Source organism: Eleginops maclovinus, chromosome 17 (assembly GCF_036324505.1).
Source record: "Eleginops maclovinus isolate JMC-PN-2008 ecotype Puerto Natales chromosome 17, JC_Emac_rtc_rv5, whole genome shotgun sequence".
In the NCBI taxonomy this organism is placed as follows: Eukaryota; Metazoa; Chordata; class Actinopteri; order Perciformes; family Eleginopidae; genus Eleginops; species Eleginops maclovinus.
The window spans coordinates 13,004,720-13,022,818 of record NC_086365.1 but is presented as its reverse complement, the minus strand read 5'-3'; the positions used below and the strand labels follow the sequence as shown (position 1 = coordinate 13,022,818).

Below are 18,099 nucleotides of genomic sequence, written 5' to 3'. Positions count from 1 at the left end.
GTCGATTGAAGCTAATAATTATTGCTAGAAAGTGGAAGATCAGTTTCCATTTCTGCAGATTCTGAAATTCATGCTTAAAGCTGTACAGCTGAGTATTTACATGCACAGATTATATCACGCATTATGTACAACATGACGGCTTCTGTCATCATCTGACCCCCATGACCAAAATAAATTGTATCATGCCATAACACTCAGATCCAAAGTCCCATCTCACCCATATATCATTATTGTGTTTGAAGAAGGAGTTAGAATAATGAGAAAATAGTGGGACATTTTTAAAAGTCGAAATTTAGAAAAAAAAAGTCTGGTTTTTTTAGGAAAAAGTGATTATTTTTGAAAAAATTGTCAGAAATATGGAAAAAGAGTTTGAAGAGAAAATCAAGATGAAAAAAGATTGAGAGACAAAAAGTGTGAATTTTTAAAAGAAGATGATTAGGGCCACATGCAACATGAGTTAGAATAATGAGAAAGTGGTGGGACATTTTTAAAAGTCGAAATCTAGACAGAAAATTTGATATTTTCGAAAAAATATTTAGAAAAAATTGATCATTTTGAAGAACCAGTCGGAATTTAAAAAAAAGTGGATTAAGCTCTGATTTGAAATATTTACACATTGAAATGAACTGAATATAGACACCATGGCAATGTTCTATACACATGGTCCTGTTTGTGCATTTTCTTTACTTGGAAGTGTTTTATGAAAGCTATGTGTTCCTTTATTTATTTTGTAACTAGCAAACATATTGTGCAAGGATAACTACGAGGATAAATGGCCTGCCCTGAACTAGTTATATACGAGCACTATTAATAGGCCTGGCTCAGACTCACACTGTTCAGCTGAAACCAAACTCCATCTGCCCAGTCACGTCCTCTCGCTGCTCTCCCTTCTACAGTATCACTGCAGCCAGGCTACGGGCACTCTGCTCTGTGCCACCCTCCAAGCAAGACAGACGGCAGGACAGGCTGACAGCTGCCTCTCAGGCCTTCGCACACCATGGAGGGTACGTTCATCCAACCCATGGAAGAGGATGGGGCCGATATGCATGAGGAAATGAAAATAAATGGGGAGGAGGAAGAGGGAGAAATGGAGGACTCGGAAGAGGAAACAGATGAGGACTCCGAACCGGAGCCTCCACACGTCATTCGGAGGAAGGTGTCGTTTGCTGATGCGTTTGGGCTCAACTTGGTGTCAGTGAAGGAGTTTGACAATGTAACAGAGTCAGAAGTCAGCCAGCCCCCGGTGAGTGAGGCAACCCCTCTATTGGAGGAGTTCTACATGTCCTGCTTGTTTACAGTCCCCTCATCCCCGGAGGAGCTTGACCAGAGGCTACAAGCACAGATGGTTGAACTTGAAAGCATGGAGCTGCTCCCGGGGACCAGCACTCTCCGTGGCAACGTCAGGGTGGTCAACCTCTGCTATACTAAGTCTGTTTACGCCCGGATGACCCTGGATCGCTGGATGAGCCACTTTGACCTGTTGGCGGAGTACGTGCCTGGATCCAGTGACAGGAAAACAGACAGGTTTACCTTCATGTACACCCTGGTGCCTCCCTTTGAGAGAGAGGGGGCCAGAGTGGAGATCTGCCTGCGTTATGAAACCTCCATGGGCAATTTTTGGGCTAATAACGCAGGAATGAACTATGCGCTGTTCTGCCACCAGAAAGGACATGTGAAGGAGCAAGGGTTTCTGGTGCAAGAGGAGAGCCACACCTACAAGAGCAAAAGGAGCTGTCTAAGAGCTATCATGTGAGAGAACCCAATACTCAAGCTATTTTGTAAACATTCAGCAGCACGAGGAAGTCGTGGCAATAGACGTCATAACATGGAAATCAATATTCAGATTCACTTTTTGGATCTATCAGTGCAAACTCTTTCATAAAAGTTCATATTTTACAAATTCATGTTGTGACTGTTTAGCATCAAATCAACCAAAAACAAGTGAAGGCTCCAAATAATTCATTTCCTGTGGTAGGAAATTTGACACAGGACTCTAATGCTGTCATCATGTGGAAGCTGGCTGGGCAATTGTGTGTTTGCAGTCAGCCGTTATGTAACTTTCAGTAATGGATGTTTGAAACGCATATTGCCCTTTTAAGGTCAGGTGCGTGTCTAGGATTCCATGACGTCTCACCATGGCTACGGATGCCAGATAGGCTTAAGCTACTTTATTCTCTTTGAATGAACTCCAAAACTGAAATTGCTCTTTCTTCTGAACAATAATTCCTTATTATCTTTGCTCTGATCTGAATAGCTTCAGTGTGAAAGTCGTGCACACATTACGAACATTCAAAATACATTCACACAAAAGCTTTATACTGTCTGCAAGGGAATAAGGATCACAGCTATGTTGTGTACACCTCTTACTTCTGAATTAGAATGACAGCAGAGCCAGTATTGGTGCATGTTACAGTGCAGGTAGGATTAAGAAAGAAACTGTGAACCCCACAAAAGGAGAGTTGAAACTTGAGCTCTTGGACACCAACAGAACATAGTTTCACCCTAAATAGTGAAAGCCCCTCTATGAATATTTTCAGTCATCTTTTGCCATTTTAATTCAGCTTCATTTTTTTTAACTAAAGGAGGGGCAGTGCAGAGGAAAACACCAGGGAGATCAGTACCACATCAACGGCTGCTGCAGGTGTGTATACCTACTGTTTATGTGTGTGTGTGTGTGTGTGTGTGTGTGTGTGTGTGTGTGTGTGTGTGTGTGTGTGTGTGTGTGTGTGTGTGTGTGTGTGTGTGTATGCATACATGATCATTAATGCCAGAAAAATCTTAATCTTTTGTCTAGCAGAAAGAGAGGCCGAGGAGGCTAGCAGGAGGGACAGCACAGATACACAATCCTTAATAAACCGTGAAGAACACGAAACTTTGGTAAGGTCATTTATATTATTTTTCAGTCTATTATTGAAGTCTGGGGTAAAAAAACGCCGGCCTGGCTGGGGCTCCTGCACCATATGCCGGCGACCCGGGTTCGATTCCAGACCCGTGGTCCTTTCCGGATCCCACCCCGACTCTCTCTCCCACTTTCCTGTCACTCTCCACTGTCCTATCCGATTAAAAGGCAAAAAGCCCCCAAAAAATATAAAGAAAAAAAACCCGCCTTCGTTCACATAGAAGTAAACACTGCTTGCATCCATCCGTTTTTGTTCCTTCTGAAAAGATACCATAGCTGAGCAACAGATGCATGTGTGCTCAGTAAACGTAAACAAAAACAGGTGTATGTCAAGAGGTTGCATCAGTATTGCCATGGATTGCTTCACAGTAATGTAAAGTAGACTCAATGAATAGGAGGTTTTAAAGTAGCTGATGACTGTAAGAAACAGAACTGGTAGCCCCTGATTAAAGTTCAACTATGTCAAATATTAACACATTAAATGACCTTTGACCTTTTCTGACAGGTGGACAGCATTAACAGCCGACACCGAGCAGCACGCTTGTCTCGAGTGAAGGACTACCTCTCCCAGAGGAGCCAGCACGTACCGAAGGCTCACTCACATGACTCAGCCAATAGCCGGGGGGTTTCTGCTCAGTGGGGTGACTCTGCCAGCTTTCTCCAAAAACGCCACAAGAAGCAATCCAACGCGAGTCCACAGGTGCTCACCTACCACCAGATTCCTCTGCTTACACTGGATTGGAATAATGACAAAGCCCATGAGTGGGGGGCTCGTGAAAAGGGCGATATTTGGACTGGAACAGCTAACATGACCTTGTCAAAAGCGTCAGAGGAAAATATAGAAAATGCACCTCCTGTCAACGACATGTGGGAGGCCTTTAGTAATGGAACAGATGATAGCCGTGATGAAGAAACCTCGGTGTGCGATGCGTGGCAGGCATTCCTTAATGGGCCGAGCTGTACGGAACATTCTGGCATTCCAGAGTCAGAATGGCTGCAGACAGCAGCATCAGTTTCTCCCTCAAACGATAAAGAGCCCAATGCTCAAAATACAGCCAGCAGTCAAGAGCAGGAATTTCAAGTGGGCACGGATACACCCACCACCTTACATACCTTAGCTGTGTGCCAGCTGCTGTCAGACAGTCTTCCAGCTAATGTGGCCTTGAACACTGAAGACCTCCAGCCAGCAGAGGCATGTGTCAGCAGCCCAAGACACGACAACACGGTGACACGAGACACATCCCAAAGGTCACAGACAAACTCCATAACAGACTCTACGCGGATATATTGCCTCGAGGGGGCAACGCAGGTGTCCGAAGGCTCTGTTGACAGTTCAACTGAGTGTCACGAGCATACGATCTGGGGGCAAGGAAGCGAAGACATAATAAGAGGAGCAGAAGGAATTGGACGAGATGAGCCCTTTACGCCATGCACAGATGACTTAGTAACAAGCTCAGGGGAGTCAGAGACAACAGACATGACAGCAGTGCCAGAGTCTCAGAATGCCACCGTCAATGATAGGATCTCACAGGGAGCCACACTGGATGAGGGTCTTTCTTCCAGCAGGGAAGGCGAGGTTACAGGTACCGCACTCAGTATGATGGATGACAAGCTGGCATTTACAGGGACAATCAGAAAGGGGACAAAGGATGGGGAGAGGTTTGTCTTTTCTACATCCAGACAAGGAGGGGAGGAAGGGATGGTGAATAGCTGCACGGAAAATAAAGCATCTACAGATGAGGAGATATTTAGGCCACAGAAAAGGGAAGAGAGTGAAATCTCCCAGAGGTGTGCAGATGAAATGCAACGTGAGGAATTCAGGCAGAACCAAAACAGTGAAAATCCATTACAGGAGAATGAAAATGAAATAAGACTTGTACAGGAAAATGCAGATGAATCCAATCGGAGCAATACCTCTGAGGAACAATTCACGCAAATTCTAATAATGCCAAGTGAATTCCAATTAGATGAATCAGAAAGGGAAGATGTTGCATCAAATAGCAAAGCCTCAGAAGTATTCAAGAAGACAGAGATTGAACCTTCCTATTGTACTAGAGATGAAACAAAGAGACTAATTGGTGCAGAAGTGGGAATGGTTAAGGTATTAAATGAGGAGCACAATGACCCAGCTTTTAAACATGGTTCTATGGAAAATATTCTACTGGAATTGGAAACAGGTGTAGTTTCAAATCAGAGAGAGAAAGAAAGTAGTAGTCGTGATGGAATAATAGAAGAGCAACAGGAAACAATCGTTACATATGATGGGAAAGAAAAGGTCTTCCAAGATGTCCATGATACACTCGGAACCTTTTCAACAGATAAATGCAACACATACCCAGTAGAGGTGGTAGAAATGAGATGGACTCATTCACAGGACGACATGAAGGGTCACAGAGAGGATGTCGGCTGTGAAATAAGCCCAGAAGAAGTTACGGAGAACAAGAAGAACATTGCAAAGAAAGACACTTTAGCAGAACTTCAACACCAACCTGAAACATTAGAAAGAAGAGTAGAATGTATGAGTCACAGAGACACTGATGAGAGCATGGGTATTGGAGAGCTGAAAATAGAAGTGCTGGAGGACTTGATGGGTAATGTGGAGAACCCTCAGGGGGAGAGGAAGAACGCACCGGCTGATTTGAAAGAACTAGAGTTGTCAGCAGAAGTTGAGAGCTCTACACGCGTTGAACATAGAAGATTGTCAGAGGGAACAAAAGACCCTGTTACAGCAGAAAATACCGTAGCACTTGAAGTGATCGAGTCAGATGAGATGTTCATCGAACGATTTGGAGAAGACTTGATCACTGGGATTTGGGAGGAGGTGTTTGGTGGGAGGAATCCAGCCTATAATAGAGACACCGGTATTGTTGATGGATTGGGGGGCAAGCAGAAGGTTAAACCTGATATTACACAAGATTGTCTTTTTGAGAAAGACTTCAATGATGTCTTTTCCTTGACAGAACTGCCAACAGATCAAAATTCAAGCCCCTGTCGAGGACTAGGGAAAACTTTAGCCACTGAGAGCAAGGAGTTCTCCCCAATAGAGAGTCTGTCACTCACCACGGCAGAACAAACTAACCTTCCCTCAGAAACACAGACAGATTTGAATACAAGTGCTCATCTCAGTAAAGACTTCAGCTCCATTGTGGCAGCCCAGACCTCTCGGGAAAGCTTCACTCAAATAAAAGAAAGATCTGTCACCTGTCGGGAAACAAGCAGACAAATAAAAAGATTTGGAGAAGATTTGATCGGTAGGATTTGGGATGATGTGTTCGGTCGGAGAGAACAGGCCTCTAAAAGAGACACCGACATTGTTCAAAGAATGGGGGGCAAGCTGACCGGTAAACCTGATGTCACACCAGATTGTCTTAGTGAGAAAGACTCCAATGGTGCTTTTGATTATGGTGCATCTTCCCTGACAGAATTGTCAAAAGAACGCAATCCAAAGGAGCAGGAAAACTGCACTCAAATGAAAGAAAGACCTGTGACGCGTCAGGAAACAGGTACACAAAGAGAAGAAGTCGTCCACAGGGAGGGTCTGAATCGATCGGAAACATCTTCTCACAAACATCTGAGCTCCTCCTCCGACAGATTGCAAGAGTCCGATAGAGTTGCATGGTGGATAAAGTTAAACCTCCTCCGTGTCATCACCGGATTTCTAATCTGCGTCCTCTTAGTCGCAGGATTCTTCTGCATCGTTTTCCTGTATGATTTCCCAGCATTCTTTGCCCTCTACACTTTTTCATTGTGCTGGTGGTTCTATAAGTGGAAGAGACATCGAGTGAAGACAAACAAGGGCATGGTGGGATTGGCTGAGAGTTAACGGAGATGGAAGGGTGTGAAAATCTGCTGTGTGTAGCAATGCCTTCCATATCTCCAGTCGGGAAAACCACTCACCAGTGTGCAGATTATTGACGAATGGTTTGCAATCAAACTAAATGCTACACACACACGATACAGGTGCTGTGTGTGTGTGTGTGTGTGTGTGTGTGTGTGTGTGTGTGTGTGTGTGTGTGTGTGTGTGTGTGTGTGTGTGTGCTTTCTTTTGGTTGTTTCTAACTAAGTGAGTTCATTGCAGTGGATCCCAACTTTTGCATACTTCTGACCCGTATCACTTGTTGCACATCTTCCGGTTATAAGCTCTTCAACCAAAGAAGGTTTTTCTAATATAAAACAAAATACAAACAATCATCTTCCGCTATGCAACTCCTTGTGGTGGTATTACAAAAACACTGAGTAACTCAAAAAGCTCATTTTTCTGTTCAAAATAAATCATGAATTTATTTTTGAAAAGCATTGAAATAAATAAGGATTGTATTTCTGTTTCTCTTTGATGAATAAAATGAAAATGTTGTTGAATGTGTAAGTTACACTGAAGTAGTGTTAGCCAGTGTGTGTATGATGTGTGTATGTTTGCAGTGTTTTATGGGCACAATATCACTTTACAATTCACCAAATGGAACAAATAGAGTTTGATTCTAGACGAAGGATATCTACAATACTGGGGCATTGGATGTTGAAACACTTCTCTTTCATTGCTTTTCTTCAATAAAAGACTTTTGTTAGACGAAAAAAAATCTGTTTCATTGTTTTTTGTGTGTTTTAGAGCAAAGGTATTTTTTTAAGTGTCTAATATTTTATATTGTGGCCTCTTCTCATGTGATACAACAACAGCAGCAGGTGTAATGTATGTATCTAAGAAATAACTAGCTTAACATCAAACTGTAACCAATATTAACCCATACTTTATCTGCTATTGCTAAGTATCATCATTATAATCAACTTTCTATTTGTTAAACTCTTTTAGTACTTTACCTAATGTACTGTTTTGGTGTCTGATTTCAGATAAAGTCGGATTTCATTTGTGTAATTGCTTAATAATACTGTATCTCACATGGATTTATGCACTACATTCTGCATTAATAGCCACAAACTTCACCACACTCTGGAGATAAGTTACTGACTTTGACATGACACGGTTCACAGACCAGAGGATCAGTCAGCAGTTCTTTGAAAGGTCATTTCAAGGAAGACGTAACATTAAGAAAAAGGTCAAAGTTATGACGAGGAAGTTTCAGCAGAATTACATGTTGATTACCAAATAAATCAACTGTTTGAACCTGAGCAGCAGTCTTTAAATTGAACACCCAGGCTCCAATCTTCGAAACTATTAAACGACTCCTTAGAGAGAGAGGACATTTTATTACCTGCTGACAGGAGCTGGAGTTAAGTGAAACTCACATAGCAAATAGTCCATTTCATCCCGGCTCAGTAAGTCACTTACTTAAAGCACTGCATTACAAGGTTAATAATACAGTAGGATAAAATGCAGGCTTTTGACAGGCTCTTTATGGAATACCAATGGTAAGATTTGGTCCATGTGAATGAATGACAAACAAACAGGTTTTTAGAGGCCGAAATCAGCTCCAATCATAATCACCTGCGGGTCAGAAAACAGCAGGGAAAGAAACCAACTATCAAAAGATGGCAATCAAGTCACTCCAGAAGAAAGAAAAACAACAGGGAATTCATTCATAAATGAATAGCGCAAAGGCTCAAATGTAAATGTAAACACAAGCAGGTGACAAATAGCCTACAGATTATTCAAAGAAGGGACCCATTCTCATCCCCAATACACAGCTATGGATACGTGATATTTGGGAAATGATTTGGGGTTTGGACATACGCATACACACATGTGATCCGACATTATCAGAAGCAATCACAATAAGTGTGTACAAGAAACATGCAAACCTATACACACTAGATTAGAGTAATTTTGCGATGTAATAGAAGATGAAACTGCAGTGATTATCTAAAACTGATGTCTGATAATAACTCAGAGATGCTGGTACCGCTAAACTAACACTGTAGTGCCTGTTCATTCAGTCAGCAGTTAAAGTTTATTATGTCTCACTGCTAATTACAAACTATAAAGATTTACATCTGCCATAATGTTAAGTGGTTGGAAATAGTTCTGTATGCATGCGTGTGTGTGTGTGTGCCAAACGGTAGCCGTGTCCAACCCTAAAGAAACATCAAAATGGACAAACCATGATTATACGTTAATGAAAAAATATATTTCAAATATGTTTTGGGCATATTTCACTCCCCAGAGCTTTTCTCTACATGCTTCAGTGATGGCGAGGCTGTCACTCTACATATTATCTGCTCATCCACCACAGGCGGAGCAGTCTCCCTGTGTGACACTGTGTGGGATAGAGTGGCTGTGTGAGTGACACTGCTGTTCAGTACAAGTCACTTGATCCCGTCTGGGGTATGGTGACCTTTTGTAAACTGGCTCTGATCCCACGCTGGCACCTTTTGCAAACTGGCAAGAAGCCATCGTTGGCACAGCGGAGGACTACTCTTCGCAAGGGGGGGGGAACAGTACTAACCTGGCAACGCAACTGTAGTGTGTGCAAACAGAAAGCAGCATTGACACGAAGAAAAGTTAGAAAACAAGGAGCAAATCTTAATGAGCTGAGGTTACCATGAGGTGCAAGGATACCTGTTCTATTATTCACTGAATCACATGCTACAATGTGCGAACAGTGGAATTGAGTTAGTGTTGCATCATTACAAATCCAGATGGCAGGAGAGAGACATCTGATAGACTTTAATATCCACGAATCATAAAACCATAATGAACTGCTCTCTAATATATCCGGTTTCTCCCCGTTCGGTTCATTCAAGGTTGCTCAGGGTCCCTTAGAGGGAAACCATGTCAATTAAATCTCTGGATCACACCCTGAACCTTGTGATTTAAATATTGGCTTAAATAAGAGCCTGTCATCACACTGTGATCCTCTCGTCATTCTCACATTACGGTGTGGATACAGGATTTCGCACTGGTATGTGTCGCTGTATACGTGCGTAGGCCTACGTGAGGACAGAGAGGCAAACTATAATAAGGATAGCGCTGTCATGTGGGTGACATATCATGTGTATCAGCATTCCTGTGTTAGCATTCAACACGCAGTTCAATATCAGTGATCAAGGCTTATTCAGAGCTCAGAGCGTTTTCTGGTTCTTACATCTTGTGACACTTTGGGGAATTAAATAACATAACAAATGAGGAAGACAGGCTACATAACAGCTTTAAAAAGGTGGCTCAAGAATTGTTTTCGTTTATATCTTTTGGGGCGGCAGAAGCTCTGACTGTAGGGACATGGTTTGGGAACTAGAAGGTTGACCAAAGTGAGGACTGTTGGTTAAATGCAGAGGTCAAATTTCCCTGTGTGAGCTGTGCTGTGTTTCATGTGTGACAAATATTCAAATCCTAGCTGCAACGCCACCTGTCTTCCAGCAGAGGACAATGTCGCTCCATTTTACAAAGACCTACATGTCTAAAAACCTAAAATTCACACAAAATCTGGTGATCACCTCAAGCAAATATCTGACAGCATCTGCATAATCCTTACAATGAAATGACATTTTGCACAGTTAGTTGTGCAACACACACAATCTATTATTCCCCCCTGCAGCCAGATCACTGTGCATGGGAGAGCAGTGGCAGGGGGTGCATGAGGACATGGTATGTGAGTGGATGAGAGCGCAAATTGAGGCAGGGCTGTGTTGTGCGGCCTGAGGGGAACAGAGGCACTCTGCTGACAGATTGGAGACCAGACACACTGCATCGTCTACGCTCTCCCCAGTGAAGGGAACCACTTTTTTTTATTCACTCATCTCTCCATTCCTTCGCAGCCTCCCTTTGCTTTGCTCCCTTCAGCCTTCAACCTTGCCATCTCGTGCTGCCTCTCCAATCCTACATATCTGCCCTCACCCCTCGCACTACCCTTGGCAACTCGACATTCCCAGAGGTCCGCTGGCTCTTGCATCAGTGAGACAGCCAGGCTTTCTGCTGTTGTCACTTGGCATTTGAAATCTGTACGTGCGTGGGACACCGTCACCTCCCATTCAACGCTAATTGCAGGATACTGGACTGCTGGAGGACTCTGCTAAGAATAAATCAGTCGAGTGCTACCAGGAGGTTGTTTCTCATTTTTATGCATGTCATCAGAAGTACATCTGATTGATGGGGGACCAGATATCAATCAATACCCATCAACTTCCCAAACTAGTCACTTAAAAATGTGATAATGTTTGCCTTTTCAAACTAAACAGTGTCATTTTTGACATTTTTTAAAATATAAAAACACCAATATTCCAATTTCAGAGAACACAATATATCATATGCTTTTATGGAGCTCATTAAACTGTAAGTGCTCCTACTCCCTTTGCTTTTATTTGCAGCATTACCATGAGATGACAGAGCTGTTTGTCATCTGTAGTGCTGTCGGCTGGGTTTGTCTCATCACAACGAGGAGGTGTGAGAAAAGAATGGAGGAAGAGGATGAGCAGGAGAGGAGGAGGAGGACGAGGAGAGGGAGATATTGAACTCATGAGGAATGCTGTTTAACTGTTACAAAAGCTTGAGTCCGATTCAATTAGAAAGCACATAAAAACAGGTGATGACTGGGTGAGAAACGTTTGCCTCGTCATGTTGGATGGTTTTAGAGAATTACACTCTTTTGGTTCTGTTTTGACCTAAATATTTACCAGTTTTACATGTAAAATACCACAACTAGGTTTTCTAACATTGCTTGTAGAGATGGACACTTTTTCTTGCAGGGCAGAATGAATCACGATGAGCTGTTTTTCTCTGCTGTCCTGCAACTCAGCCCACTAATACAAGGAGACATGCCATTCCTGAGAAAATCCCCCCTTGGCGGCCTTTGTCTGAACCTTGGAGAAAAACCACAGTGCCAGGCAGTTCTCTGCAAGCAAGCAAGCACTGCAGATGCAGCTGTTGTTTGTTTACATTTTCAAGTCCAAAAAATATATAATATAATATATATAATCAATATGGAAGTACATATTACACCCCAAACAAGCGCCCTGTACCAACCACAAACACAGATTATCCAGCTTCTTCACGATGTGGCAAAGTGTGCTTTTAAAGCAGCAGCAAATTATTTAGATGCTTCTCTTTCTTATGGGTGTCTCTGTCACCTCTATAGGAAGTTTGTGCATATCCTCTATAGTGTGTCTTACAGTGAAGCCCTATCCTTTTCATTTAGTAGGAAAAGCACAGGTGTTACTAATTACCAATCAATCACAGCTTTGTGCTATGCCACCCAGCCCATGACAGTGACATTGAGCCATGCACCATACTAGGATCATTCATTTTGATCGCTTCCACCTGTGCCTTACCTGCTATGATATGCGCAAATGTCTTCCCTAAAAATGACACATTGCTACCTTAGACAACTTCCTGATAACACAGCGGTGCCCAACCAGTTTATAAGGGATATTTCCTGGTGCTGAAACTGAGGCCAAAAGCAAGCAAGTCATTAGGAAGATTTGTATGGAAACATATTGCACCCCAAACAACCGCCCTATCCCAGCACAGAATATTCAGCTACCTCAAAGTACAGCATTTTATATAACAGTTATTATATAGTTTACTGTTAAAGCAGCATAATGTCATCAATATTATTTTAAAGCTACACTTGTGAAGGGAAGATTGCAGTCTCTGTCACCTCAAAAGGAAGTGTGTGTATTAATGTCCTATCCTTTTGTAGGAACTGCACAGGTGTGACTAATTACTAATCAACTTAGGCTTTGTTTTAGCCCACGCCACTGACAACCAAACAAGCTAAACGGAATTCAGCCCTCATTGACGTTTATCACTTACTGCTGTGCTGTGCTGTGCTGTGGAAACAACAGGCGTTCAGAGAAGTGAGAAATCCTCTCCTCTGAGCGGTCATTCTGAAGCGACGTCCATTCGTGATGACAGGAGGCACAGCAGCACTGTGTTCATCACCATTTATAGAAATACTTTTAGTTCATTCAAAATGTGGTAACAAAAAAAAAGAGGAGACAACACCAGGCTACAGATGCGACAGCAGATCAACTGGAAGGAATACTTTCTCAAAATGTAAGACTTATATATTTATAAAGACATATCTGATCATTATGTAACTTTCCATTTCCACTGGGTGACTCATTTCAATTGGCGTTGATAAAAGACCTAGTTTCAAAAGAAAAGACCTTTGAAATCCCTGATGAGCTATCGTCCCTCTGTGTTTAGATAATAATCCATAAGTCCAGCCCTCATTAATGTGCATCACCTGTGCTTTTCATGCTACCATGCTCCAAACTCCACCTGAGCAGAGAATGAAGTCTCTCTGTGTGTTGTACTGTAAAGTTCTCTGTCCTCTGTGTCAACTGAGAACATTTAAGCTCGTCTTTAAGGTTCAACACAAGGTTTAAAAGTATTTCCAATAAAGTATTAATCTTACCTGTGCAGCAGCTGTCCTGTCAGCCCTTTGAAGTGGGCCCTACTGAAGGATTTCCTCTGTCACTTAACATTTGCACTTGACAAATATATATTTTTTTAAAGTCAGGAGACAATCCCCCCCTCGTTTCCGTCAAGCCAGAAAACCACTCAACATGAACTGGCAGGTAACTCCAGGTTTTTACTAAACTCACTACAAACTTTGGGGGTTAGCTAACTCTAATTGACACCAGGTAGCTGAACTTAGCTACTGAGGCTAAAAACAACCCAGAATGCAACACTCTTAAAGTGACAGGCTCGCTCTGTAACGCCTTTAATTACATTTAGTTCAATTAATAATCTTGAATATGTTAATTTAAATAAATGTCTTGACTTTCTCTTTAGCTGGGCTCGCAAAATCCTAGACTTACTTAAAACATAAAAGCACCTGCAAACATTGGTAAATAACCCATCTGCCAAAGTACTTCAACAAAGCTAATGGAGGTGACCGTTTATTGTGTAAGCAGCAAAAATACCTTTATTAAGAGCTTTAAATCAAATGTAAACAAAGATTGAGACAATATCTAGGTTTCAAAAGGGCCTTTCAGGAGTGCATTCAGACAGGTCAAGCACACAGAGATCTTTCATGGTCATCTTTAACCAGACATGTATTTTAAGGTAGCAAAAGGTTAAGAAGCTTTAGCGGTGACCATGCAAGCCCTGAGTGTTTGACAGTAGGAAGACAAGCAGTCGGCCTCTCTGAAAGCCCTCAGTAAATCTGTCTGCATGCCATTTAGAGCGTTGGCCTGACCTAAATGTCAGAGCAACATTTGACAGAACCATATAACTCACTTTCACTCTCCCTCTCTGGATGCTTTCTCATTCCCCCTGTGATGTTGCTCTTACAAAAGGGTTAAATCACTCAGACACAGCTCACAGTGTGTGTTCATTTGGAAGACCCTCAGGCACTTGTAGGGCTAGTAAAATGGGAATTGCATGGGGAAGGGACCTCGACGCTTTTGACATTTTTGTTGTATGTTGCTGAACCTCTTGAGAATATTTTAAAGCCAACACTAACGACTTACACGTGGTTCAAATTGTACAGTGAAAACAAGAATCTGATTGTGAGAATAACGCAGTATTTTTGGAAGTAAGAGATTTCTTTCCCGCGGTGTTTGTTGTATGAGTAAAAGAGACATACATCACCACTATCCACTAGTTTTGTTGCCTGGTTTTTACAGCAGAATGTGATTTTGAGCATAAGATTTTTGGACAGATGGGGACAGATTTCAGGGTGATTCATTCAGTGAGTCTGAAGCCAAGGTAAACTGTGTCATGGTTCATGCCTGCCTGCCATATGCATGTTTTTGTGCATTGTGTGTGTGTCACTTCATATGTGTGTCTACACCTGTAACATTTATATACACGCATTATGCATGTGTGGGGTTATGTGTGTGTGTGAAATGCGGCAGAATGTGTTGTGCATGTGTGCTTGTGTACTGCATTATATGGCCGTGTGTGGGCAGTAAGGATTACACAAAGACTGCACCATATTGAGAACCAACATATTGCTGGCAGCCAGGCTCACACAAATAGGCTTCATCACAGAGCCTTCTCTTTTTTAAGAAAAGGTCTGACAGTGAGTATGATGTGTCTTTCTCATTTGGTTCGGCTTTAATCTTTTTCCTCATTTCAACTTTTCCCCCGTCTGTTGCTTGCCACTGCTCTTTTTCTTTTACCTAATTTGACCCCTTGCATTTCACACTTTGATGATTGTCACAAGCTACTTTCTGTTGCCTCGAATTACATCATGGCACTGCCGTGACAAATCAAAACACATTTGGTCCAGTGTATTCTGAATTTGACTATCAAATTATAAGTGTTCTGACATTTGAGCTGTTTCAGGAAGAGTCTGGAATCCCAGCGGTGCAATTACCACTATAACGATCAGTTTCCTTATATTGCACGGGAGTCATTTGTCCAATCCCGTTTGCATTCGTAACACCAATCAGCCATATGATGCTCTTGCTGCCAGCCACTTCCCCTCATTTTTTTCCCCCTGTCTGTGTCCCTACTTCACCTCTCCTCTCTCCTCAACTACACCATTCCTCCTTCAAACCTCCCGTTTCTCCCACTGATATGCATAGCACTAATCCTCTTGACTAATACACTTTCTCTAAACACAAGCACAAACATGCCATGTGAGGTTAACGACGTATAGTGGATGAGACTATGATGGAACAGACGTGGAGAAAAAGGATTAAGAGGACAGGGGATAAAGGATTGTGACAGAACAATTAAAATTCAAGAAATGTGGAAAGGAATAAGCGAGTGTGGGGAAAATAACACAAAATGAAATGGACAAAACCAGGGGGAGGTCTGCTGTGTTGAGCAGATGGATGGCAGGAAAGACAAATTCTGAACGATACAAAGAAAGACGCATAAGACAGATAAAGGGATGAGATGTGTACATTGATGTAGTGTATGAGGTGACCCCGAATCCGATCGATTTTTACTGCCCTACCACCATAAATCACCAGAACCTACGTGCGTACTTGTATGACAATATGTTTGGTGCATGTATGACTTATATCACCTGGACAATGTTACCCAGTGTCAGAGCCCTCAGTGCAAGTTGCTGTTTGATGACCTTGTGTTAGCACTGCATGGACATGGAATCTATCTTGTGGTACATTGCCTCCTATCTGGTGTCATCCAAAGCATCTGTTCGCACGACCTATCCCTATGAGCACAATATCTCAGGAACGCTGAATGCTGCTCATACACAAATATTATTCTGTTACCTCCACTCATAAGGAGTGGAAATGTCGGATAACGGTGACTCAAATCACTTAGGTTATCCTTGGTTTCTCATCCATAGAATCAATTAACGAAATACATGCCCTGACCTTTTACCTCTGACTCAACTTTCTCAATAACTATTGGATGAATTGCAATATACTTTTGTGTGGACATTCATAATGATTTTGTCAATCAGTTCACTTTTGGTATCCATTTGACACACTTCCATGTTGATTTTGTTTTTCTTTCTGTGTTTCCCAGATATCTGTCTAAAGCAGTCATTCTAACACTGCTTCCTACCTCACATGCACACACACACACTCACCCACAGGCATACACATGACTTGTAGAAGGCCCTGTCTGTGCCCCAGGGTCCCCATAGTCTGATTAATGCACTATCTACAGGACTCCCATGGGAGAGCACTCGCTGTGCTGTGGTTTGTACATGAGCAGGCTGCCACACACTGACAGTAACTGCTAACCATGCCTCTAGAGTTGGTGATAGGAAAGGACATTTTCTCTATGGTAATAGCCAATCTTACATCATCAGTGAGTGTGTGTGAGACCTGTCCTGTAACAGACCAATTAATAATAAAGGTAATGTTGTAATGATAAAGATTAAGAGACAGATATTCAATAGTAAACATTACCCCTCAGACACACATCCATGGGAGAAAGTCATCGAACTGCAATTCACTTCTTTGTACCACGAGGGATTTTACATCGGATTGTAAATTGTTGGTGGGTCTCTTTGCTCACCGCTAGGTTGAGTGCAGATCCTTGAGGTGAAAATAGCTAATTAACTTTCCCTGCTGCTTCATACAGCTGTCATTTGATTGGTTGCAAATTGAAAGGTCAGCGGTAAACAAGGTCAAAGTTGACACACAACGGCATTGTCAGCGCAGAGCCATTTTACCACTTGTCATGTAAAGGCAGCTTAAAATGAACTACATTTTTAGATAAAATAAAAAAGAATATGGTCCCATCACAGCCGAGCCTTTGCCGCAGCAGCCCAGGGTTCAAATCCCACCATGGCAATGTGCTGCAGGTCGTCCGAAAACATATTGAGATCCTATTTTATTTGTTATCACAGCTGCACTACAAGCTCACTTCTATCTTTATGTAAATATATTTTCTTGTCATTTATTTGGGAAAGTGCCCTCTGGATTTTGTCAAACAATAAGAAACAAGCCTTATGTTTCAAAGGTTGAGAACCCTTGTCTTAAAGTATATTGGGTGTCTTTCCACTGAGCTGAAATAATGTCTTTTGGAAGCAGCTATTACTCTTTTCCTTGAGGTGAGTGAACTCACATTCACATGTTCAGAATCGCTTTCAGTGTCCTGCTCCTCATACATTTACAGTAGTACTCTCCCCCCCCTCTCTCTCTCTCTCTCGCTCTCTCTCTGCTAACAAGGAGGGAGTAAGGGGAGACAGGCCTGTTATGGTTCACCGGCTACACAGCTAGTGAAATGTGAGAGTGGTATACTGTAAGTAGGGTGTGTGTGTGTGTGTGTGTGTGTGTGTGTGTGTGTGTGTGTGTGTGTGTGTGTGTGTGTGTGTGTGTGTGTGTGTGTGTGTGTGTGTGTGTGTGTGTGTGTGTGTGTGTGTGTGTGTGTGTGTGTGTGATGTTACAGTAAGAGAGTTGGAATGGATACGGTGTGTGTTTGCAGGAGAGAGAAGTCCAGTTTCCCCTCATTGCTTTTTACACCAATTGATTTTAGTTTGAGTGACAGGCGGGAGGAAACAGCACCTCAGCCTGCTGCTGTCAGCTTATGTGAATAACTGCCTCTCCGTTCTCTCTCCTTCTCTTTCTGGCATCCCTTCCTTTCTTTTCCTGCGCCCACACTACTCCATCTTTCTCACCAACACACAAACAGTAAAAACCCTTAACTTAGCCCCTATCATACATATTTCCCGTCACCTTTTGTGAACTGGCCGTCTCATCAGGCTTCTGGTTGAGGACACTTTATTGCAGAGGCCCTATTAAGCTCATTTTCAGGTTCATAATTGTATGTAGTGTCTCTACTGGGACATGTCTCCATGCTTTAGTGTTCAGAAAGCTCTTTATTTTTCTCATTCTGCCTATGCTGCAGCACCTCCTTTCACTCTCTGTCG

At 42.4% G+C, this 18,099-nt stretch overlaps 2 protein-coding genes across 3 annotated transcripts in view; both read left to right on the top strand.

The window, feature by feature from the left end:
• The first annotated feature begins 893 nt into the window (after window positions 1–893).
• Window positions 894–7,265, top strand: ppp1r3aa (protein phosphatase 1, regulatory subunit 3Aa). 2 transcript variants are annotated; one of them, XM_063906113.1, is made up of 4 exons: window positions 894–1,749; window positions 2,583–2,641; window positions 2,798–2,877; window positions 3,405–7,265. In XM_063906113.1, the coding sequence occupies exons 1-4, from the start codon at window positions 998–1,000 to the stop codon at window positions 6,720–6,722; spliced, it is 4,209 nt and encodes a 1,402-aa protein (XP_063762183.1). In that variant the 5' UTR covers window positions 894–997; the 3' UTR covers window positions 6,723–7,265. The 2 variants fall into 2 exon arrangements, with proteins under 2 accessions (XP_063762183.1, XP_063762182.1); XM_063906112.1 differs by having other exon boundaries at window positions 2,795–2,877.
• Window positions 7,266–12,583: 5,318 nt separating this feature from the next.
• gpr85 (G protein-coupled receptor 85) overlaps window positions 12,584–18,099 on the top strand; it is a 29,994-nt gene continuing 24,478 nt past the window's right edge. Inside the window, exon 1 of the mRNA XM_063905005.1 lies at window positions 12,584–12,842. The gene's annotated coding sequence lies outside the window, so the exon portion shown is untranslated. The remainder of the gene's footprint in view (window positions 12,843–18,099) is intronic.